This window comes from Sebastes umbrosus, chromosome 11 (genome assembly GCF_015220745.1).
Source record: "Sebastes umbrosus isolate fSebUmb1 chromosome 11, fSebUmb1.pri, whole genome shotgun sequence".
NCBI lineage: Eukaryota > Metazoa > Chordata > Actinopteri > Perciformes > Sebastidae > Sebastes > Sebastes umbrosus.
Genome location: NC_051279.1, coordinates 31,949,032 through 31,975,340, shown reverse-complemented (window position 1 = coordinate 31,975,340; position 26,309 = coordinate 31,949,032). Strand labels below are relative to the sequence as shown.

General features: G+C 42.9%; 1 protein-coding gene across 1 annotated transcript in view; it reads left to right on the top strand.

The window, feature by feature from the left end:
* znf407 (zinc finger protein 407) overlaps window positions 1-25,855 on the top strand; it is a 170,427-nt gene extending 144,572 nt beyond the window's left edge. Inside the window, exon 11 of the mRNA XM_037784445.1 lies at window positions 24,307-25,855. Within this exon, the coding sequence (XP_037640373.1) occupies window positions 24,307-25,169 (863 nt within the window). The 3' untranslated portion in view covers window positions 25,170-25,855. The remainder of the gene's footprint in view (window positions 1-24,306) is intronic.
* Window positions 25,856-26,309: the final 454 nt, after the last annotated feature.

The window sequence follows — 26,309 nt, the reverse complement described above, 5'->3', positions numbered from 1 at the left end:
CAACTTGAAGTCATGTGCATCATGTGTGGAAATGATCTATTATCTTTATCTAACATGATCAATAAAAGCACTAACTTTGAGTTTAATGATCTCTAGCTTGTTTCAAGCCAACAGAATGACAAAACAAATGCATGACAAAGACTCTAGAGTCTAAGGAGTCATTTCTCAAATTTGATACTGATATTTTATATTGAGATGTTCAGGCCAGCAATTTAATATCCCTCATTTTTCAAACAGATTTAATTGTTGATTTCAGGTAGCGGTTGTTGTATTGGAGGACAGTAGACCGGTTTATATTGATAACAGACTTGAGTTTAAATCTTTGCTTTTCTTTCCAGCCTGTAGGAGTATTTAGATAGATATGCTGTAGCTGGATATAATTGCCTGGAGACAATTGTGTAAGGTCGCTTGTCAGTTAGTGGAGAGTGTAGTGACATTACTTTCAAATGCATCCTCTAAGACGTAGGGGATTGATTGTGTTGCAAACCCAAACCCATCTGTGACGTAAGTACATTAAAACAAATAATAAAAGCTTTTGTACCGGCCATCTGACTCTCAGGTTCTAACGGTGCTGATGAGCCTATACTTCTTTCATCCATATTGAATACCCTGTCTTCATTCTTTGTCACCGGGGCTTCTTCTTTCTCAAATTCTGCTCCTCTCCCCGAGGCAGGTAGAGATCTCTGTTCATGTAGTGGTCGTAACTTGTTTGATGTTATAGGTGATTAATGTCCCACATTTCTCCTTCATCTTTAGCAAATAAAGCAAATTGTATTGCTTTAAAAGTTATGGAAAGGCCAGCTTACATCAAGGCCACAGATGGAAATTAGAATATAATATTAATAATTATCTTTTATTTAGTGTATAATCACCTGAAAATAAGAATGAGATTAGATTGAGTCGTTTACATCTGATTACGAAGTGGGTCCTCTTCACGGAGCTGGCCGCCATGTTTCCACTGTAGCCCAGAACGGACAAACCAAACTGTGGCTCTAGAGAGGGACATTCACGCTTTCGCGTCAACCAACGTAGTTCCCCTACGCGCTTGGCACACGGCAGAAGTTTCAGTTGGTTGCGATCTGCGACCTCACCACTAGATGCTGCCAAATCCTACACACTGCACCTTTAAGGTGGAGCAGCTTTTCTGCAACGTGAGTTGACTCCTACAGTTTACAAGACTCCTCTGTGTTTATGTCAGTTGTTTAGCCCATTGCAATTACTCACATGCAACACAGAAGATAGACTGTGTGGACATTTCAGGACATTTAAATAATACTGATAACTGTGATCATTATTATTATACTATTATTATTATTATTATTATTATATTTTAGTTTCTTTCCCAGCAGAGTTGCTCTGCCTCTGCTCTCACCTGTGTCCTCTCATGCTGAACTCATTCACATAAACAGGTACATGAGTCACCTCCCACAGCGCTCTCCAGGCAACACTTACATTGTGTGCATATGTATGTGTGTATACGTGTGTGTGTGTGTGTGTGTGTGTGTGTGTGTGTGTGTGTGTGTTTATACTGTACTCTCCCCACCTCGCAACCTGCCCTCCACCCAGCTGGTGGTGGTGTCGCAGCAGAGATTGATAAGTTGATGCTAAAAGCTCTTTGTTTGAGGAGCCTCCCGGAGTGAGAGAAAAACACCACCTGCTTGCCACAGCAGTACGAGAGCACACACACACACACACACACACATATATATATACTGTACACCCACGTCACTCAGTGCACAAGCTCAGCCAACATTTGACAGTGCAGGAGGGGTTTAGGCAAACTTAACAGCAGCCCAGAATTTTCACAATATGATATTATGTCTCACTATACATTAATATTAAAACAACTTTAACACTAAATTCCACGCTATACACTTTGGTAAAGGTCAAGGACATTGGATTCAAATGTAATCAACTAAACCTCAGATGTGACAAATGATTGCTCATTCATTTAGAATCAACACTGTTAGATGATTGTTACCTGTTCAGCAGGGAATGTGAGGGGATGTGTAACCTACAGTAATTGACATTAATTAGCCACATGATGGATAACAAGCAAAACTAAAGCTTTTACTGCCTCAGCTGCATATATTTGATGCTCGACTATACATAAACTTTATATAATATATAGATTCTATAAAAACACAGTTAAGTAAACAGGCAAAAGACCACAAATTGATATGGGTTCATGTTTGTGCCTTAGCCACCACCTACCAAGCAAAGCTACTCCCACCTGTCTCTGCCTAACTCTGCTGCAACAGAGTCATGTAAATAAACGTGCACATGCTTGACAAAAGTAAAAAGACGTTAAAGAAACTGATAATACAGAACATGTCAACTATAACGTCATCATATTCGCCACGTGTGTGTAAACCAGCTGGCTGTAGTTGAGGTGGGCACAAGTTAGAGAGGCATCATGGTCATTATCCATGCTGGTAGTTGGAGCTTACGTTTAACTGTCCCACCAAAGCTCCACCCAGTAAAAACTTATTTTTTAGGGGAAAGTCAAAAAATGGGAAAATCAGCCAATATTAGGGCTGTGTATTGGCAAGAATCTGGCGACACGGTACGTATCACGATTCAATATATCGCCATATATTGTGGTACTGTAAGCAAGGCGATATATTGTGATTTTTTTAAAATCAAATTTTAGGAAAACTTTCATAGTATAAAGAACACACCGCCATATGCATAAAATCTGAGTAAAAAAGTTGACTTTTTATCCAATCACAACAGTGGGATCTGCATCTGCATTTATCACAGTCCCTGTAACATGTAACATCATAGCACTACTTTGAGAGCGTGCATCTCTCTGCAAATGAAATAAACAACTGACTGAGTTCATCTTTTTGCATGTAAACTATTAATTTAAATTTAAATTTAAATTCAATACAGTGTTTTTGAGAATCGATACAGTATCACAAAACATAACATAGCGATGTTTTTGATATTGTCATACACCCCTAGCCAATATTGCCAGTTTTGTTTTGAGACTTCCTCTCACCAGTAAAATAATAAATCATCATAAATCATCATAAGTATACTTGAAGCCCCTTACTTTTGTTAAAGTACATAGTAGTAGTTTTATTCTATGTAGGGCTTCCCAAATTCTCCAGGGGAAATCCAGATTACCCCTGTGGGAATAAGGTCAGTTTATATCAATTCAGAAAGATATAGTGGTAAGGATCAAACAAGGCTCTTTTTGCTTTAGCTCCTCCATTGATATGCAGTGTGTGGTCCAATGAGATGGAATGAAATGTGTCATCCCCAGTGGAGCGGTCTTTTTTTCTGCAGTGCTCCTGGTCTTCAGAGAGCATTTCTACCTCAACCCTTTGCTGCCAACGCCACACCGTAAACAGACCTCACGCACACGCACGGAAACATAAAGACACGGCCGCCTGTCACTCCGTTAGTCTTCACATGTGACGTTGCCAGCAGCTGTTACTGTATGCTCAGCACACTTTATAGGTGTGTGTGTGTGTATGTGTATGTATATGCGCATGTTTGGTGCCATATGTCTCTTTCCCCAGATACAGCTTCATATCAGCTCCAGAAAGCAAAGGAACAGAGCCAAAAGACCAACGGTCGCCCACTGTACACTGCAGTCAGCACACATGCCATTTACACAAGCACTCAGAAACAGAGGAAAACAAGATACCTTCCAATGAGGAATATGTTTAAAAAAAGAGAGAGAGAGAGAGAAGAAAAAAATATAGAAAGGTTTTTATGCATGCATGTGTGATCCCGTGTGGATTTTCTAGTTCTGGACCGTGACACTTTATCCGTCCTCTATTAGAATCCCTGAATCCAAACTTGTGGTATTCAATCATTTTGATTAAAAGCCGCAGTCTCTAACAGAAGTGTTGGGAGTGGAGCTGCACGGCGGCCCGCCACGTTTGAGAATTCATATATTTTCATAAACTTTTAACAATGTCAATGAGACACGTCTTCAATCTTTGGCCGCGCGACGGCGGGGCATTCAATCTTTCTTTAGCTTTTCGACAGAAAATTTGAATACAAGTGCAGTGTTATTAATGTGACAGTTCATATGGAGGGCTTCATGGGGGGATTTGTGAAGGGGGAGGGGGGTTTTATTAGTTTTGGAGACACTTGAAGCAGAGAGAGAAGGAAGGGGAAGAAGCACGCTCTGTTAGGTCAAACGCAGCTGGAGGGGCCTCCTCTGCGTTCCCAGCTCGCAGTGACGTTAACATTTTAATTTTGCACGCCCAATTAACAGCACTAACTAACCGGGGACATTAATTTCTGCTGCGGCTTCGATATTAGAGAACCAAATACAATTTTTTTTCCCCTGTTGTGAATCTCTTATTTATTTATCATTTTGTTTTTGCACCCCCACCCTGCTCATTTTTTTCATTGAATTGCAGTCAAATCAATATGGCTCTAATGCTGATTTATTCAGCGGCATACCTATCTGTGCTCTGACTCAGTTTTAAGTGCTTGGTTGAGGGATATATCAGCATATTGTGCAATCAACAAAACTGATTTTGTTACTTGAGTTTCTCAATCTAACCCAAACTAACTTTAATCCCATTATTAATGCATTCTTTTCACATTAATCCTGATGTCCAGGTTTATTTGAAAGTGACCCACCAGTGAGTGACTGAAGCCGGATGACTTTGAGTGTATCACATTTGGATTGATAGGAGGTTAAATTTAGCCTGATGCAGTACTGTGCGTCTGATTGCCCTTGATGCCGTAAAGAGCAAACCCTGGCTAATATGAAATGGTTCGTCAATGCCAGATCAATGTGTACATCTTAAATGAACGCACGCTGGCGGCTACATAATCCATAACGGTGGGCAGGGTAGAGCGGCGCAGCACTGTATTGAGTGTCTGTTGTCTTTGACACATCTTTGGTGTCATGGGTGGTGCCATAGAGGCGCCTGAGAAACAGGCCAGTCCCCATTCATATAGCTTTTATTACCATTCTCTGGTTACGCGCCGTAATAACGCAGGGCATTTTATCAGCATTAACTCCACTGGTGTAGATATCCATCTGTCAATATGACCATGCTCATATTTATGGGATGTCCATGTGTTTGTGTTGTCGCATTGTCTGTGCACATGGCTGTGTGTGTGTGTGTGTGCATACATGTTTTTCTATTAAGATTTCAAAAACCTGATAGCCAATAGATACATAGATTTATATCTGTTGCATTGAAATTCTGGAGAGCAAGTCTTATCTGTATGTTACTGATTAAAATACTTCATTACAGTCAGTTCAGGTTAAAGGGTTGGTTCACCCAAATCACAGAAAAAATCCTATTATCTCACTTACACTTAGTGGGATCGAGCTACACAGATCATTTTGGTTTTATTTGCTCAAGTTTTGAGAGATCCGTCTCTGAGATTTCGCTTCCAACCCAATACAGTGGAGGTAAATGGAATTCCATTTGTGGTCCTCTCTGAACAAACAAGATGCAATATGTCTTACCAGAAACACCATTCACTTTTATTTCCCCTCCTCCATTTGAGTAGTAACGGCTCCATAAAAGAAGACAGGAGTTGATGGTACAAAAACATCTTTTGAATAAACCATGTGAAGTTATTGTCCGGTTAGCGACCAAGCTAATGAGCTAACTGAGAGTAAGTAAGCCAGTTAGTTTGTTGAGCTTTTTTTTTTTCTTCTTCAATTGCTAAAACTAGTGTTAGCGGTTACCTTGCCACTTACAGTCGTTCAATTCAATTCATTTTTACAAAGAAACAGAACAGATCTCTGGCGACGGCTGAGCCAGCGGCTCACAGCTAACGGTGCTCACAGCTAACGGTGCTAACAGCGCTAACAGTGAAAACAGTGCTGACAGTGTTTACGTAGGTGGGGACCGGCGGGTGGGTGCTACGCTTCCGCTATGGCGCCGTCAGTCTGGACGTCGTTATCAGCTGTCACCACCATATGAGCGCAGTGCAGAGTGGCGGCATTGAGCTAGCCAGTGGGGCACGCTCACATGCACGAACATGCACTAAAAGGCGCGTGGCCGGCCCGGCTATGTCAACAAAACACAGAGAAGCTCTGATCACAACACACAGAGGGAGACTTCATTCTCTGCTCAGGTAGACATTACTCCTATATATCTTTACATATCAAATAGTGGTTTGATGCTACATTAATGTTCTGGATATTGTATAGGGCACTTTTAAAGGCTTCCCATAGTCAACTCTTGTATGTCAACATATGCTACAGTTCTGTTAAAAGACCAGTATCATCCACGAATATCCGTCCAACCTTTGTGTTTATTTTCACCTGCACCTGAGCAGTACATGTTTTTTTGTTTTCTCTTCTTTAGTACTGTGTTGTGTGCATGTTCCAGTTAGTTGCACACCGTCTTGCACGCAGCCTGTGTAATGTTCTTTTTTTGGTTGACTTGCGGACCCTCCCCTGCTCTGAGCCGAGTTTCTCTCAGCCTCTGCTGCGTATCGCTGGCCTGTTGTCAGGAGAATGGATGGAGTCCGTCCCCCCCAGTGAAAACCTGGCCAGACACCGAGCGCTAACCCACTGGATAACAGATAGACACAGACACCCCACATCCCTTTTGGGGATTTGAAAGGGGGGTTCGGAGTCTGTCTGTGTGTGTTGTGTCTGTGTGTATGCGTGTGTGTGTGTGTGTGTGTGTGTGTGTTCCGAGAGAAATCCCGTGGTCGTTTGTAACCCTGGCACTCTCATAGCACCTGCTGCCCAACCCAGGCAGCCTAGTAATGATGCAGACTGATGATGTTAATAAGAAGAGGTGCCCCCCTCGGCTACAGAGCTCAGGCAGGACACACGTGCACACACACACACTTTTACAAACATACATGCGCAAATATGCATACATGCGCACACTCCAAAAAACAAAAACAAATGCACATATAAGCATTTTACAACGTTCTGTAATCCCACGGTTCATTCACACACACATACAGTACGTTACGTCCTCGATTCTTCAGGAAGCCGTTGGTTTGTTCGAGGTGGGAGGCGGCTGAGCTGAGAAACACTACCCCCCTATCTGTACAGAGATACAGAAATAATAATGGAAATAAAAATGTGTCGGTGCGTGCGGCGGAAATCTTTCCGCTGGAAGGAAGAAAAGGGAATTATCACATATAGTGATGTCTTCATGCATGTAGCAATACTCTGTCTCTTTTTATTTAAGAGATAAACATCAGTAATTGGTGGTTGATGTACGGTTTCTAGGCTGCATTCGCTACAGGTACACATATACAACCGTTCTCTTTTAATCTGTGTGTGCGCGGCGGTTTCACAGGATTCAAATGTTTGTTTCTCGAGAGCTTAATCTGTTCTCTCAGTCACGACAGCGCCGTGTAGTAAAAGCTGGCTGGCTAGTACAGGTTGGTAGTTACTTTATGTCTCCCTCCGCAGTGTCTTCCTTTTTTTTTATTTTGCCTCACAATCCGGAAGAAATTGATGGAGTCGCTGTGTTTATTCCGGCAATGTCAGCACCGCACACACGTACACACTTTCACTCCCTCTCTCTCTCCTTCTCTCTCACGAGGTAAACATATTTTGCAGAAAAGCTGACGGAGAGCTTGTTTTAACAACCTCAAGGTCAGCAAGTCAAAGCCTGCAGTCGTCACGCCAGCCTCGCTGTGTGTCGGTGGCCTCTGTGTGTGTGTGTGTGTGTGTGTGTGTGTGTGTGTGTATGGCATCTCCATGGCAGATTTATACCTCACCGTGCACCTTCAATAATTCAATAACAGTGCCTGTGTCTCCTCCCCAGCTCTCAGTGTCATTATGGAACAGGGCTAAATGCCACCAGGCCTAGTCCTTCTCTCCGTTGGTGTCTCTCTGCTGCAGAGCCACGGCACACACACACACAACAAGCCCACACACACACACATACACAAACACACACAAACACACACTCTGGTGTGCTCCTCTGCTGCCCCACTTTCAGTCGAGCTCCCACAGCTTAGCAGGCTGTCTCCTGTTGCAAATGTTGCTAAAAGCCTGCTGTATTTGTCATATTAGTTAATATCCAGCTACAACCCGGCCGTTTCCATCGCCTCTGCTTCTCCGTGGTGACCACAATTGCACTCGACCATGATGAGCATCAGAATCAGTCAGTTCCGCTGTTCCCTCACCTCTTTTATGGCCCGTCGATGCCTCCTCCCTGCGGTGCGAGGCTGTTTTAACCCCCCTGACCTGTCTCCTAGCCCTGCTTAGCTGTATTCTGGACATCCGTGACTCCTCTGGTATTACGGAGCTCCTTCAATCTCTCCCATCGATCCGTCTCCCCCTCCGTTGCTATGTGCTTCAACCCCTCTCTGACCCATCCTCTACCGCCTCATAGTCCTGTCTAGTAATGTGCCCCGAGCAGTGCCCTCCCTTGCATGTGTGTGTTTGTGTGTGCACGCACGTGTGTGTTCGCCGCTGACCTGAGTGATGAGTGGTGACCCTCTGGCTGGCGCCTGGCGTCCTCCTCACTCCTATTGATTAGATCTGAGGTTTCATACAGTAGCCGCCTCACGTGACTCTGTCATTTACTGTCTCTCCTCTTGTCTCCGACCTGTCTTGCACACACACACACACACACACACACACACACACATTCATTCAGTCACTTATGAAAGCGTGCGTGTAAGCGATGAGCTCGTTCTCGTTCCGCGCTAATGAATGCGAAAGAGGTTAAAGGAGCAGATTCCATATTGCATGTATGAACATAACACAGGCATCCAGGAAAATGAGTTTAATTAAGAGACAACAGATGCGGCATGCTAACTGCTTGTATCATTTAGCTTATAGCTACAGAATGAGTCAGCGGCACGGTGAAGTGCGAGCGAAGGATCAGAGAGAAAGCGAGGATACAGCTGTCGATGTTAATACACATCTCGGGGTTTGATTTGATTTGATGGAGTGCGATTTGCGAGTCTTTCATTTCTCAACATGCCAGGTCGTTTCCTGCCCTCGCAGCCTTTTGGTAAACAGCGTCCTCAGAAAAACTAGACCTTTGTGTGTGTGTGTGTGTGTGTGTGTGTGTGTGTGCCTCTTCCACTCAGTCTTTGCCACAGTAATGCTCAGGTTAAGTGTAGTTGCAGGCTATTATACATCATTAGGGTAAGTAAGGCTCAGGCAGCGCGGCAAGAGAAATGGACTCTTTCCGTTGCTTCATTCCTCACCGGCCATGGCTGAAATAGGACCTGACGTCACACACACACACACACGCACACACATATATATATACACACATGCTCGGATGCAGGCACAAACTGCTGCACGGAGCAAGCAGCTAGCCACTTATCCAGTCAGTCAGTCACAAATCACCCTGTCAATCAGGTGGTTTATAGAGGCTAAAGTCTCCTGATCGCCGCTACTCAGTCAGTCAGTCCAGCACGCCACTCTGCTCCCACAGCGGAAATTGAAACGTCCTTAATGGATAGACATGAGTGTTTTATTGTGTTTTCACGTTTTATGATACATGTTAACACCGGCCTCACTGGATCTAGAGTGTGGTGATTTCCTCTAACCATGTCAATTAGAGTCAGGCTGGCACCTGGGTTAGATGTAGGCCTTTCATTAGAATTACAGATTAACCAGCCAGTATGATAGATAGGATGCAATTTATTTCTGTAATTATACTATATTTGTGGCACTGATTAATAATGAATTGAACATTTTTGTGTTTTTTAGTTTAATCTAAACCTTTTTCTGCATGCCAAGAAAAGAAAATGGAGGGATTCTCAATGATTTTCAGGAATTGTTTTGCTATGAAAATTCTTCTTAAATATTGTCTCTCAGCATCTCCATCGCAAAATACAAGTATCAGCATCATCCTCCAAAATACTTTTTGTGGATCAAACCTCATGAACACAGAGAGATCCAACTAGTTGTATACACTTAGTTTTTAGTCAGATAGAGAAAGCTAAATGCCCTCTGTTAACTCTCTTTGAGCTTGTTGTGCTTCCTATGCAGAGGGACACAGTGGTGTCCTCTGCCCAGAGGATGGACCTCCAGCTGGGCTTAAAGACAGAGGCCGGCTGGGTGGCACAGCCACGGGAACATAGAGGTGATAGATGAAGGAGGGCAGGAAAAAGACTAATTGTTCTCATTACAGAACAAATAAAAATCAATACCTCTCAAAGCGAGGGGGGTGGGGGGGTGAGAGTGGTCTTGAAGGGCACTGTAGTTATTGCATAGGAGTGGATTTTGTTGGAATTACAAGCGGTGGCGAAGGCGCAGTGGAACCGATCACATTTGAATGCTAATTCCGATAAAGGACAGTTAGATTAATAGATGTGGCGGTCCAGCGCCGGGCCTTCCCCCCCCCGTAAAGCAGTGGGGGGTGTTTGAGATTGAAGTTTTAAATGCAATTAAATGAGAAAACACAAGGCAAAAAAAGGGGAGATATTTCCCCAATTTTTCCAAATTAAAGCAGGAAATTTCATTACCAGGGGAGCATATTTTACACAGGCAATTACAAGGTTAATACATCTTCAACATCGCCCCTTAAAGTCCTCATATATTTGTTCAGGGATTTTGTTCTTGTATTTTAGTTTAATTGGCTATGCGGAGGCTATGCAGGTCTGCGCAGTACACACACACACACACACACACACACAAGCACTCAAATGCAATAGATTCTTATACATTAACTCCCTTGAGGTTTAGTCTTACCTTTAACCAAAACCACTACATGCATAACCCCAACCAATGCTGTAACTTTTAGAAGCACTATTCAGTGACTAGCCCTGATGGGAACGCTTCACTATGACGATGTCCTCACAGAAGTAGTCGAGAGCTGTCACAAGTAGAGCTAAACCAAACTGCATATGCACACACACACACACACACACACACACACACACACGCACACACACGCACACACACTCTCACACACACGCACTCTCTCACACACACACACACACACACACACACACACACACACACACACACACACACACACTCCTTCTTCATGGAGAGCTCCAGCAGCATATTGGCAGCAGCGTGTGTTTGTGTGTGTGTGTGTGTGTGTGTTGCACAAACAGATAGTGGCTCTTGTCTGGTTTCTCTCTGACACAGATGACAGCACTGTGTGCATGTGTTTCTGAATGTGTGTGTGTGAGTGTGTATGCATATGTAATGTACGTGTGTGTTTATGTGTGAGTCTGCAGACTTGAAGAGCAGCCCTCACTCACATGTTGACTTTGACCTTTGGTTTTCTGTTCCTACAAAGCAAGGGCTGATGGGAACAGTGCTCACACTGTATACACTCCTCATGTACGGAGAAGAATAATCATCATCAATCAATCACAAACTTTTTAAAAAGTTTACAGAGCACTTTACAGAACTTAAAAAAGGGGCCACAGCAAAGATGAAATGAATAAAATCCAAGAATTGAAATAGTTGTTTCTGAATTCATTTGTAGAGAAAAATGTGTTTTAATAATACGAGGTTTACGATAACTTAACTGGTTTGCACTGTAACATGTCGATGCCAATCTCCTCGGAGTTTCCTCCCTGTCAGGTTGTTTTCCTCTGATTTAGCCTGCCTTGCAGCCGTAGGGACACCACGCTGTATGATAGAAATTCAACAGTGAAGCAAATTGGCAGAGCCACAGAGGGCGGATCGACAGCGAGAAGACAAGCTGGGAAGGAGGCGGAGTGCAGAGGAGGCAGTGTGAAAGATAGAGAGAGGGAGCGAGATGGAGATGATGATGATGGAGGGAGAGAGAGAGAGAGGCTGTGGTGGTTTATATAACATCTCCAGGATGGTCTTTGGCATGCATCAGGGGGCTGAGCCATCAATCACTCCATCTGTGTAAAATCACGAGCTGACTCCAATATTGCTAAATATTTATACTGTCACATACACACGGGCGTGCAGATGAAAAGAGTCATTCATTAGGGCCTTCTCAGGCCTGTCAGCCTGGAGATGGAGATTAGAGAAGCAACCTCCCACCGCGCCTGCCTCTCCTCTCGCCGAGCTCCTCAGCCCTATATATAGAGCCATCAGGACGATAAATATCTCCAGCATGCCTCTGTTAGGTAAATACCCAGTAAATATGGCAGGGAGGAACGGAGACTAAGCCAAACAGACCTGTGAGTCTGTGAGTGTGTGTTGTATATGAGTGTGAGTCACTCAGCAGGGAACAATAGGGACTTGTCGTACAATATTCTGTATGGATATACTGTATGGATGGCCAGGCTTTGATCAAAAGGTAGGTAACCTGTTATTTTAGATGATGATCGCAAGCCGGATGACCATTAATACAAAATAGAGGAGCAACAGAGAAAGAAAAGCTGGCCCCATATTTAATAATATATAGAAGAATAATGTCCATAAATTAAGGCTGCAGCCCAACAATCATTCTAATTCATTCATTTTGTACACACAAATGTGATAAATAGTCTGAAATAGTTGGTAAAGAATGAAAAAAGACAGCTTTATAGATACAGGTAGGTGCTGACTTTCTCACCTCCACACACCTTCGATCTCTGCTGTCGGATCGTTGGTTTTCAAAAAGTTGGAGAGACTGTGGGACGCAGCCGCCCCTATTCTGACATCAGGAGTGTAAAGGGAGAAAAGATACAGTATTTGACCCCCTTCCTGAAAGGCACTTCATGTGGAGCATACTGATGCCTTAATGTCCTTAAATCGCTGTATATTGTCCCACCAACGGTCCAAAACCCAGAGTAGAAAAAGGCCGGAACTAAAGAACGTTTGAGTGAAATTGTCTTGAAATTGAGTCGTTGATTATTGGAATAGAGGTTGCTTGACTTTGGGTCGACGTTAATCGACTAATTGTTTCAGCTCCTACAGTACCTATGAGACTGAATCAAACACCAGTGTGTTTGGTAGGGCTGTCCTCAACCAAAGAAATCCTTAGTCAACAAACACTCATACAATTTTGTCAACTAATCGATTAGTTGATTTAATCGACAGATCCTTGAGTTTCTCCACGAAGAATCACACAAAAGCACCAGTTTAAATCTGGTGTTTACCAGAGATGTGCTCATACATTTCTGGGAAATAAGTCCCTCAGCATGAAAACAGCATAAAAAACAACTAATTGACTGAAGAAATCTTAGTAGATTTAGACCACAACGACAGATTAGTCGACTACTGGACTGAGAGGGGGCAGCCCTAGTGTTTGAATAGGTATTCCTTTAATATCAACAGAAAGACAACCTACTATCAATACATTTTCTCATCATGCCAAGTCAGTATAAGAGGTTCAATGTTATTGGAGCTGAAATAATTAGTTGGTTATTGTGGGGTGGATGAATATTAAATTTAAATATTTTTGTTAATGTTTTCATAAAATTTCTTTGGATTTTTGATTGAAAACTTTGAAGCCCACTTGGTCTGTAGAAAAATGTGATTTTCTGAAATCTCATCGACCAAACAATTGATCATTTAATCGATAAAGTACTTGTCAGTTGTGATGTGATACCAAGAATTTTTTAACTCCAACACTATCTTTGGATGAAGAAAACGTTGCCTCCATGACTGATGGCTGTGGTCAGGCTTAAAGATTTAGGCCTCTCTTTGATTCCCGCTCTTGGCTTCTGTACTGGCATCTTCCATCTGCTTCTGTCTCTTTGTCTGTATTCGTCTTTTATTGTCTTTCTCTCCCAACCCGATCCGGCCTGCTTCATTTCTACACCCCAGTTTTTTTTTTTATTCTGAAGCGAGCCATTATGTTGTGATTATTCCTTCCATCCCGCCTTGACGGACCTCAGATCAGTGCGCGGGCCAGGCCTTGGAAACAAAAAGACATCAGCAACATCATCTTCACACTGTAATTACCAGAATGGGGGTGGTGGTGGTGGGGGGGGGGATTTCATTTTGATTAGCAAAAAAGCTTTTATTCTCAAACTCACATCCATAATTAATCATTAAATCATGGGAGAGTGAGTGAGAGGGGTAGATATAGGGGGACACAGTGAAAGGAGGATGGAGGGATGGAGGGATGGATGGATGGAGGGATGTAGCGGTGGAGAGAAAGGGAAAAGGCATGTAATTATCTGCAGAAGTTCGACATCCCCAGTAAATCCACGGAGCCGTCTGACATGGCTAATTAAAGAAGCAATCAAAGGTCCACCTCCAGAGATTTTGAGAGAAAGACGAGAGAGAGGAAGAAGGAAACAGGCTAGAGAGACAGAAAGAGGGCCTAATGGGGAGAACGAGAGAAGGGAATGGAAGGAGGGAGGGGGGGACATGGGAGAGAAGAGTGTTGTGATCTTTGTTATTGTTTCATATGTCAACCGTCCCTCTTGGATTCTTGGATGAGGCTCTTACACGCCTTCTCTCTCTATTCTCTGTCTCTCTTTCTGCATCAGGCCATCACTCTGTGATCATTTCTGACCTTCATCTGCAGAGTGCAAATAGCTGCGATTTACAGCAAGCGGCACTCCAACAAAAAAGTAGCGCATTAGTCATATCTGGTTAGTCATTTTTCAAGTTGAAATGATGCGTTTTTCTGGGGCACAGAATCAGTGATGTAACCTGCAGTCATCAGGTGTTTTTTAGGCCTTTTCAGCATCAGACGCCCTCTCGCTGGCAGCCCCACTGAGGTTGATCAGGCCTCACTCTGTGTGCAGCAACCTCCCACACGTTTGCTCTTTTTATCCACAGCCAACCAGATGAATTCCCAGCAGCCTCTGTGTGTGTTGTGGTAGATGACGCTCGTCTTCCCTGTGAAGCAGAGCGGCACTCTTCCTGCAGAGGCACTGCATCCTGTAGTAACTGTACTGCTGCTAAACGGAGCCTTCATACTTAACCGGCGTCTTAATATGAAAATCCCTTCCACCTGGTTCTCTCACAGGAAGCGGTTAGCACTGTTACCTTATTTATTTATTACTGCCTGAGAACAATTGTTACTCTGGGATTTATTACACTCATTACGTTTCCAAATATTGAACTGAATCTTGTTTTCATTTCTAAAAGTTTGTTTCTGTTTCTTCTTTTTGTGAAAAATCAGTGTCGCTGCAGTTTCTTGTAAGCTTCTTTTGTGTTATGAAATTAAAATAGCCCGTCATTTTCTTTTGAAGCAGCGTGAATACATCTAATCAATTTAGACAGCGTCCAAAAAAATGTGTTTGTGTATTTATTGATGCTAATTTCCCAGCTGAAAATTAAATAGTATTTACCACGCTGTAATTTAGTTAATGGCCACAACACAACAGCTATTCAGAGGATGGAAAGATGAAAAGTGAAGGTGTAGTGGGGATGGTTTCCCCGATGATTGTGTTTTTTTATTCCCTTCCCCTTTCACCTCTCTGTCTCTCTCTGTCTCTCTCTCTCTCTCTCCCTCTCTCTCTCTCTCTCTCTCTCTCTCTCTCTCTCTCTCTCTCTGTCTCTCTCTCTCTCTCTCTCTCTGGGGGCGCAGACCCGGGGGACATGAGGTAGATAGAGTTAGTGTGGACCAGATTATACTCACACTGGGTCATCCTCTGTCAGCAGAAAAAGAGCTGAGAGCAGGACACTGACCTGTGTTCCCTCTGACCACTGTGTGTGTATATATGTGTGTGTATATACTGTGTATACTTCTCACCTTTTGAGCCCTTCCCAGCTCAATCTATGGACTACTACAATATATTTCATTGTCCAGGGTTTATGGTGTTGTGACTATCACTTGCTTATACGGTTTCCTGTTTTTTTTTATGTGTTGTATTCATGTTCAGTTTGAAACATTATACCTTATATGGACGTATTTCTTAGCACTTTTAATAGTAAAGAACTGTTAAATGTTACTCCGGTTCACTCTCCCTGCGTATGACGTCATCGACATGCGCCAGCAGCGCCAATCTCAGAAAGACGACAACAAAACGAAGCATGGCTGATATTGGCAAGGAAAGAGCCAGACGAGCAACATTTTCAAGAAGTCCAGCTTGTGGAAACATTTTGGCTTTTTGTAAAAAGGGACATGTCCTTGATAAATCGCTCGCTGTTTGCAGAATATGCAAAGGCCAGATAAAATACAACGGCAACGCGGACAATCTTTCCACGCACCTACTCAGACGCCAATATTATTGCTCTACCGTTTATACTGAAAACCTTTGACTCTGATGAAGACGCAGCATTCAACATGAATTATTATTAGTTATGAAGACAGAAAGACAGAAGAACATGTCAGCCTGCTGCGCCGCGCTGCTCCGCCAAACTTCCAATGCTCTAGAATATTTTCTAACCGAAGCTTCAGAGCCCAAAAAAATGGTATTCGGGACAGCCCTTAAATCCACCCTTGGATATGATTTAGTCATGAATGGAGTATCTTAGTTTATCGGTGTATCCAGTCTTGTTTACTTCTACATCGGGAGGTAGCGATTTCCTGTTTGTGGGAAAGACTTAAAACACAGTGTTTTAGTTACACAGCTCGTCTTTTAGCTGTTTTTGTTTCTTTTCTGTTGAAATGACTGCCAGTTAAAAGTTCTCTTAAGCTCTTCTATCATTCTCACCCTGTGTTATTGTTGCATGTAGGTGAAACATGCCAGCTCATGTGAGGCCTGACATTTATTATGCAATCTGAAAACATGACTAAAGTAGCTGTATGGCCAGTTAGTATTTGTTCTACCTGGTTAGACGTGTGTTGTCTTTGCAACCTGGTGCAGCAGGAACGTCTTAAAATATCGGCTTGCACTCACATCACTCTCACGTTTGTGCTCATAGACGATGCGTCAGTCTTGATATTGCAAACAACTTCATTTATCCGCTTAGCTTCTACTACTCACCATACACAGTGAAGAGACACGGAGGAAAACACATTATGGGGTGTTCCTGAGACTCTTCTCTTCATGGTGGAAGACCCAAAATAAAGAAAGTAAAGAGACTTTAAACTATAGAAAACACTTTTCACAGGAAACACTCTAGAAAACACGCATAACAACTTCCTGTGTGTCAGAGGATTTCTGCTTCCTTCATGAATGTGTTCTATAAACTAAACATTGTGTTACATCAGCTGACAGCAGAGAATAACAACTCAGATTATGTAAAAGACGTTCACTCTTTAACTTCCAGCTGAAGTCACTGATGGATTAATATTGGCCTTCAGAGCCACCGTATCGGTGTTCCAGCCCAGAAGGCCCTCTGTCAGTCTGTGTGCCCTCATTCTCTTCTGTTTATTCGTCCTTGGGGTGTGTTTCAGTGCGTCTCCATCTCTCTCTCTCTCTCTCTGCCCAGTCCACCCGGTGTCAATCTGGCTGCTGTATAATTGGTTGTTTTTTGGTCGGCCGGCCTGTCCTCCCTGGCGTTGATTCATGGCGTTTGTAAAGGTGACAGTAGCGGCTGTCCCTACCAGACAAAGTAGAGCCATCACTAGCCAGACCTCAGCTGACCCGCTAGTTTGTGCACACACACACACACACACAGAGGCAGACACACACATACACGCATAGGAAACACATGCAGCTTTGCCTGAGGCCTCACAAGGGAGGAGAGGCAGGTAAGGTCGTCATGTACACAGCTCGACCAAAGAAGATCCAAAGAGACACACACACACACACACGCACACACACACACACACACACACACATATACACACATTAAAGTGAATAAACACATACACAGACAGGAGATTGTCTTTTTATAGTATGTAAAGAGATTCAACACATGTAGTTGTATAAAACTAAATAGTGTCTTCACATACAGCATAGCTCATGGCCGATATGTAATATGTAAAGAAATTAACATAAACCTTTACACCGTACAAACCTTACAACCTTTACATACTGTATATTACTATACATTTCCTGCAGTAATGTGTAAATAAATTCACATACATACTGTATGAATAATAAAATACAGACAGAAACAGCATGCACATACGGTATAAAAGATATATAAAACAACAATAAAAGTGTGTTTACAGTATATAGAACCTTTCTTAGAATAATAAGATATTATGAGTAAATGATGCATGAAATCATTGAAACAAATACAAAGTAGAAAAACAAAGGAAATCAGTTTCTAATGAAAATAATGAAATTAGGGCAGACAAAGTTAACGCCATAATAACGCGTTAACACAAATATGTTGTAACGCAACTAATTTCTTTAATGCGACTTGCGATTTTTAGACTCAGTTTTAAAGCTAGAGTGAAGATACTGACATCATATGAAACTAGAAAACCTGATGAATCCATCGGTACCAACCATGTCATACTAGCTTGACGCGAAGGAGGCTAAATAACGCTCCAAACTTACGCTAAATTTTGGCGAGGAAAAACAGTCATGTCCATTCTCAAAGGGTTCCCTTGACCTCTGACCTCCAGATATGTGAATGTAAATGGGTTCTATCAGTACCCACGAGTCTCCCCTTTACAGACATGCCCACTTTATGATAATCACATGCGGTTTGGCGGCAAGTCATAGTCAAGTCAGCACACTGACACACTGACAGCTGTTGTTGCCTGTTGGGCTGCAGTTTGACATGTTATGATTTGAGCATATTGTTTTATGCTAAATGCAGTACCTGTGAGGGTTTCTGGACAATATCTGTCATTGTTTTGTGTTGTTAATTGATTTCCAATAATAAATGTATATATACATTTGCATAAAGCAGCATATTTGTCCACTCACATGTTGATAAGAGTATTAAGTACTTGACAAATCTACCTTTAAGGTACATTTTGAACAGATACAAAATGTGTGATTCATTTGCAAATAATCACAATTAACTACAGTATGAACAATCATGCGATACATATATATATATATATTAAAATACACACAGAAATATAAACACTTAGAAACACACACACACACACACTCGTATGCAGGCCTTCCCCGGTGACCTGGATACACCCAGAACTGACACTTTATCTACTTAACAGTGTCACCTTCAAAAGCCTGCACCAATGACACACACACACGCACACACACACACACACACTACCTCGTCTGTAAAACTCCCCCCACAAATAACAGCTATATGTGTGTGTCAGTTTTAGGGGTCTCTTTTTAAGACGGCGGCTTCATATCTATAATTGAAGGTAATCGGCTGGTAAAAGGATTGTAAAGGGTTTTGTGCCGTAGTTAAGAATTGATCATAAGCTCGTGGCTTTTTCATGGTCCCGCCGTTGACCTTGTAATTGATTTGGTGGGCATGTTTTTTTTTCTCCGCTCTCGTGTTATGGTTTGATATTTGACTTTGGCTTGCTTTAGTGTCTATTCAGGTTGATCTCTTTGTCTTTCATGTGTGTGTTCGTCTCTCCTTGTGAGAACCAGTTAGGATTTAGTGTGTGTTATATTTAGGGTTAAGGTGAGGTTTAGGGATTACAACCAGTGCATGTCCTCACAAGTATAACAAGACTTAACATGTAGGCATGATTACATGTGCAAGTGAGCTTACATTTGCAGCGAGCTGACCTGTGTTACAGCCGGTATAATTGATTGTGTGTGTGCCGGTGTCTCGGTGTTAAGGTTAATTTCTCTAACTGCTGGTAAGTGCTGTCTGACCGCTCCCCTGGCGGCCTCTCCGAGCTGAAGTAATGCCACTTAGAGGCCCCGGGCCCCCGCCGCCGGCCAGCCCATTGATCCGCTGATCGATAATTGCATCTGTACCGTACACCGAGCGGGGAGGGAGGCTCCCCGCGCTGACCTGACGCTAACACACCGACTGGTGTGAGGCGAGCAGAGGCGAACCGGGATCACCTAAGGGTCCTTAAAGAGCTTCCACAGGAGTCTCCAGCAGAATCATATTTAGTTTAATTTCAGTATCATTTCATTCATAATAGGAGTTATTCCATTTGGAGAACAGATTCACTCTCATCACTGTTATATCTCCACGCAGTGCAGACACTTTAAACAAGACTGTGAGAACAAAGCAGAGTATAAAAAAGAATCATAACTATTTCAACTCTATTATTGATTTTCAGCACACCAATAATAATCAGGCCCATTTCTGGGACACACGTTTTTGGACCAGTTGGACTGTTTTTATGACATGTACAGTATGTGACATAATTCTTGCCAATGGAAATTGCAAAGAAAAGCTATGCTTTGCATTTGACATTAGATTTATTTGATAAATGTAGAATGCAAAATGTTGCTCTTTAATCTCTGTCATTTGTCATCCTTGTTTATTAGGGGTGTAACGATCCATCGATTTCAATTCAGTGATCAACGATCCAAAATCATCGATGCAAAGTGAAAACATTGATACATATCGTCATCTTTAATATACGCCTTTATTTTAAACAATTCTGTGTCACCATTTCTGTCCGAGCGCACCTCCTTCCTTCCTGAACATTCAAACAGTGTTTAACATGAGAAATGTAGCACTTTATAGTGAACAACAGGAGGTGGTCTATTTGTTGTGGTGTATTTTTATTAAAAAAAGAATCGATTGTTTTTCATTTAAATGTCTGGTAGTGCTTAGTAACAACATGTTCAAATCATATTTTAGTTGCTTTTTGTGAGTTGACATAAATGTATCTGATAGTGTTAAATGGGCATTTGACATCGTCTCATATCAATCGAAAATAAATCGTATCGTGGCAGACTTTGTGATAAAAGCAAATATAGTATCGTTGTCCATAAGAATCAATATAATATTGTATTGTCATGAAACTTGTGATTAATGCTCCTTCTTTTTATAGATTTATATCTCTCTGTCCCTTCCGCTCATCTCATTCTTTCTCTTTTCCCTCTGACTCTTTGTCTTTGATGTCTTCCATATTGCTGTTTTTCCCACAAGTTCTCACATAAATCACCTGGATAGGGAAATAAAATGTCATCCACATACCTCGGCACGTTGTCCCAATCTGAATTAGCATTAAGTTCATATAATAAGTAATATTCCCCCACACATACTATGAGCTCTGTACACGTGTATCATTAGTCACTGATTCACTTTTAATGTAAGACTTTCCTGTCAAGTCAAAATGACATCACCGCCCGTCTCCGCATCCTTTTCTTCCTCCTGTTGTTTTATTCCTCTCAGGGAGCCTCCATCTTGTTTCAGATCACAGCCAATAAAGCAGCCTGCCTCTCTCTCTCTCTCTCTCTCTCTCTCTCTCTCTCTCTCTCTCTCTCTCTCATCCTCTCTCATCCTCTCTCCTATCCTCTCTCCTACTTCCTGTTAAAGGAATCAGTCAGTCAGAACACTCAAAACACATATTAAACAGGCATCAGCCTCTCGCCGGGGCCAAATCACGCTGTTCAAATGTTGTTCTTCCACCGGGAGCACAGGACAACTGAAGAGATGGGATCTGCAACATTAACTTGATTCACGGCCGCGGCGACTGAGTGACACTCCATAAACCTCAGCGGGCCGCCGCCGGGTCCCGCCGACAGCACCCCATGGCTAATGTGACACACACTAGCAACGCGTAGCCGTACCACCCCCACAGCGCTACACACACACACACACTTATATAAGCAAGCACACGCAGGGGCTGGGATATACATACAAATACGTATAGTAGCACATCACACCAGCGGAGCCTGACCTTAACACTCCACCCACATATTGACACATACACGCAACATGGGAATTCACATGAATGCGTATATTCATTAACACATATTTGGCACAAACTGGCAAAAACCGAGCTTTACCAAGCTGAACATACACATACAGTCAGGAGTTCACACACTAACGTGCCCTCTCTCTCTCTCCCTTATAACACACACACACACACATATATATAAACAGGTTTTATGGAAATGCAGCAGAAACTGCACAACGATTGAGTTATTGTCCTCTCCACCAGACCTCTCAGCTCGCAGCGCTTCGGCGTAGGCAGTTAGCATCGGCCCCGTAGCTCTGTGTAAATAGGTAACCTCTGCTGCTCAAAATGCCAACTTCCTCTGGCTGTCTTCGGCAGTGCTGACTCCCTCCACACACTAACTACTGTGCTTGTCACTTGAGATACAAATAGCAGAGTCCGAATTGATATTTACTACACAGACTTGTTGCCTGTGTACTGCGGTGTCACGGTGGGTTTTTCATTCATTTGCTTTTAAACAAATGCACATTGTTATCTTATACTACATATATAAGGAGAGAGAGCTTTGCGGTAGATGTATAGAGACAAATAGAGACTCATAGCGGCAGAGAAGAGACAGGCTAAGAGAGTTGGAGACAGGGAGAAAGACAAATACAGCAGGCCGCCAAACTAAAGTTGTTCTCTGTTGATCAGAATCAGAGCTGGGAAAAGATGTTTTAAGTTTAAAGGGGATATATCATGCTCATTTTCAGGTTCATATTTGTATTTTGGGTTTCTACTAGAACATGTCTAGATGCTTTAATGTTCAAAAAACACATTATCGTTGTCTGAATATCCCTGTATTCACCCTCTGTCTGAAACACTCTGTTTTAGCTCCCGTCTCTTTAAGACCCCCTCGTGATAAAGTCCAGTCTGCTCTGATTGGCTTGCAAGAAAAATATGGTGCACCTTTAAAAAGGTAGTTCTCAAGCTGTGGGTGATATATTCTAATGGGCCTGCATGTGACATAGGAAGGGGAGCCACATCTGACTGGTTTGTTGAATCACATGTTTTCTGATCTAGGCAAAGGAAACAGTTCCAGAGTTTGTAGTAACTGCTCTCACCAGGTATGAACACACAAAAAGAGAACGATTTTCTGATTAGAAGTGAATGAGTGAAAACGGCTTCATCCTCAGAAGAAACCCCCCCTGTCCATCTACACTAACGCTAACTCTTCCACCCTTCTGCACGGTCTTTGTGGAGAGAAATCTTGAAATGGTCGTCTTTTGTCCAGTGTTCTTTCTGTTTTATCTGCTCTCCTAAAATAAACCTGGCCGTTGTAGACAGGTGTGGGCGTTATGTGTGCAGATGTCATTCAAATAACAACATGTTCTCATCTTCTCACTTCTAGGAGAATGCCAGTTTATGATGATTTATAATACTGTATGCCAAAGCGTGAACATTAGTACAGGACAGATTCACATACATATATTTCTCATCAGATGTCGGCCAAATTGAGCAATGAAACAACAACTAGAGTATTTCTCTACGGCCTTTAACAGACAGGAAGTGTCAGTAGATGCATGTGCTGCTAGAAAATGCTGTAAAATTGAGTTCTTAGCTGAACCTGAGAGCTGTGTTTTACTATATGACGCACAACGCCTTTAACTTCATGTACAAGCGTGTACAGGTAGTCCATTTTGAGAGTGTATCAGCGCAGGACTAACAGGCTTGATGTCACCAAAGCACTAGTGGTCACTGCCTACTTTTCCAATAATAGCGGGAGTTGAAGCTCCCACGTCTCGGTGCCTGTTTTCCACTGGAGGAGGACAGGGCACAGTTGGGTCAGATACTGTTCGCAGCACAACTCTCGACTTTCTGATCACATTGTCAACCTTGTGAGTGCAGGACATTAAATGTCAGGGGGAGATAGGAATATCAATGATTGATGAGTTTGTTCCTGTATGTACTGTGAGATCTGTGTGATCTCGTCGCCACCCTGGGGGGTAAACCTTGTACCGCCAAAATGTCAACTTTTTCAGGAAATGAGCTAAAAGCAACAAAAGTTCTTTTGTTCTTTCCCAAAAAAGTTGATGTTTTGAAGAGAGGTTCTGATATGTGTTTTAAAGGGTTGCAGAATCTGCAAAGTTTCAAGTGCAAACCTTAAGGTGAAACTAAAACATTGCAAATGAGGGTCAACGTAGTCCTTCACAGGACCGTAATACGTGTGTGCCTCCAGTATTTGTACAATAAGTTAATTTGTGCTCTGAAGCCGAGCCCTGAACAGAGTCCCCTCTTCACTGTCTCAAATATCCCATTTTTCTGCATAGATTAGCCTACAAATGTCTGAGCCAGGCGCTGTTTAAACAATGGCATTTCTAACACTGTTCCTATCACCTTGGAAACGCCATGGCAACCTGTGATCTGAGAGGGCACATTGTGGCTCAATTAGCACCAGCCGTATCTCACCGCACTCTTCCGCCAGCCTAATATCTCCATATTCTGTCTCCTTTCATGCATTAAGTGACACAAATATGTGAAGTGTTGCATCACCTTTTTATATCCACTTCCTTATAGCTTTTCTCCCTTTTTTGTCACAGTGATAAATCCGTAAACATAGTCAGTTTAACAGTTGTGGAACATTAAGAGAGAGGATGGATATAAACGGCCATGTGTGGCACTGTATGTTCAGTCATTTTCATGCCTGTTTTTGGTCTTTTGGATATGAACTTGACTATAAATGATTTGCCGATTAAGTTCTGTTCCATCTCTAAGCCGTTTTCTAACACATGCCATGACCAAAGGAAGATTTCAAATGCTTTAAAGCCCTCACCCTTCTGAAATTTGATGATTTACTGATCCAGGAATTGAATAAAAGCAAAATACCAAACAATTGAATGTGTCTCTGTGTGTTCTCCAGGTATCGTGTCCAAGTCTTTCGAGTGTCGTCTGAAGGGTCAGGGGGCTACGTTTGTGGAAGCAGAAGCCGTGGAGTCCCCTGTGCACATTAAGGGCTCATCTGAGATGTCCTGCCACGATGATTCTGTCCAGCAGGTCATCATTATCCAGGGCTACGGCGACGGGGAGGTGACGATCGACCAGGCCCTGGAAGAGTCGGCTGCCGCCACCCTGCAGACGCTGGCCATGGCCGGCCAGGTGGCAGAGGTGCTCCACATCACAGAAGACGGACAATTCATCGCCTCGGGCAGGGAAGTGGCATCCGCGGGTGCCCACCTGGCCGGAGGCGGCACCCAGTACGTGGTGCTGGAGTCGGGGGAGGCCAGGAAAGAGCTGCGGGCTGTGGCTAGAGGGGTAGCGGTAGCAGCCGCAGGACAAAGTCACGTTGTTTCGGAGTCGTCCACAGCTCTGGACGCTCTGCTCAGCGCCGTCAGCGAAATGGGCCATCAGGAGGAGATGGAGGGGGAGACGACCGTCGTTCATGAGGTCCTGAACCCCGAGATAGCCGAGGCGGTGCGGAGCGTCAAACAGGAACAGGAGGAGGTGCAGGTCATCCAGGAGAGCGGTCAGGGGGGCATGCAGGAGGTGCTGCAGCTCGCCGCATCCCAGATGATGAAGGAAGGTCTGCACCAGGTTATTGTCAACGATGAAGGAACGCACTACATCGTGACGGAGCTGGACAACTGCACCTTACAGGTGGAGGGAGGCGTGTATGGAGAGGCTGTGCAATGTGACGGGGAGGTGCAGCAGGCAGAGTCGCACGCTGGAGAGGAGATGGTGGTCTATCTGGATGGAACCCCTCATAATATAGTTCTGGAAGGGTAGAGGACAGAGGAATTCACTAAAAGACATACATCTCTTGTTTCATCTCAGTTTTCTTTGTTTAATTCTGTTAAAGCCTGATTTTTTTTAATATTCTGTGTTCTGTTTTTTACTCTCTTGTCTTGGGCGACGCTAAACTCAGGTTAAACATCATTTATTCAGAGGGACAGTGAAGGAAACAGGTTTTGGTGCTAAGTGAGTTAACTTGCAATCCTCACAACCACCAAGACTACATAAACCACTTGATTAATGCCGTGCAACTACAGGAAATGAATATATTTCCTCCTGAAATATTTTTTTGAAAATGCATCTAATATTCAGACAGTCATTACAAAGGAAAATATGTATTCTGCTTTTTGTTTTCTTTATGATACCTTTGTTTAAATATGATAAAGATGATTTTAGAATTTTGACTTTGACACAGTGGTTTATTATTTTCTTATTTTTTTTCTTTCCATCCTTTGTAGGGATTAGTATGTTACTAGTTATGAAATAATAACTTGATTGAGTTTGAAAAACTCTAAAACAGATCTCACAGATGATTTATATGTAATGAAATACAGTTGATAATTATACACTTCCGTTTTTTGACAGCCCCTCAGCTGTTTGTAAGTTCAGCTTTTGGGAAACCTCTAAAAAACATTAATGCAATTTCATTTCTGACAATAAAGATTGAGTCTAATTTTTAACAACCGTGTCCAGATTTTTTTTTTCTTCGTAGTATTTTGCTGTGAATGGTCCCGTCGAGCGCACGTTTCGGCATCAATACTGCCATTACATGTACAGCACAGCGCCATCATACAAGCAACATGCACATACATGCATCAGCTGATGGCTCCCATCATGCTCGCTGATCACTAACACAGTCATTATCATCACCATTATCATTATCGTCATCATGATCACCATCATCCTAATCGTCATCCTCTCTTCTCTCCCCCCATCAGGCCCATTCTGTTCATTGCATGCAACACACTCATCCTTTTTCCCCCCCAGCAGTATTCAGCACTGGAGGGAGAATCAATATTCATTTAGGCCCCTACACAGGCCTGGTTTCTGATGGAGTGAGTGGGAGAGCAGTATGACGGCTGCAAACACAATGGCCGACCGCTGAAAGTAGAGAGACAAAGCACTCGTACACAC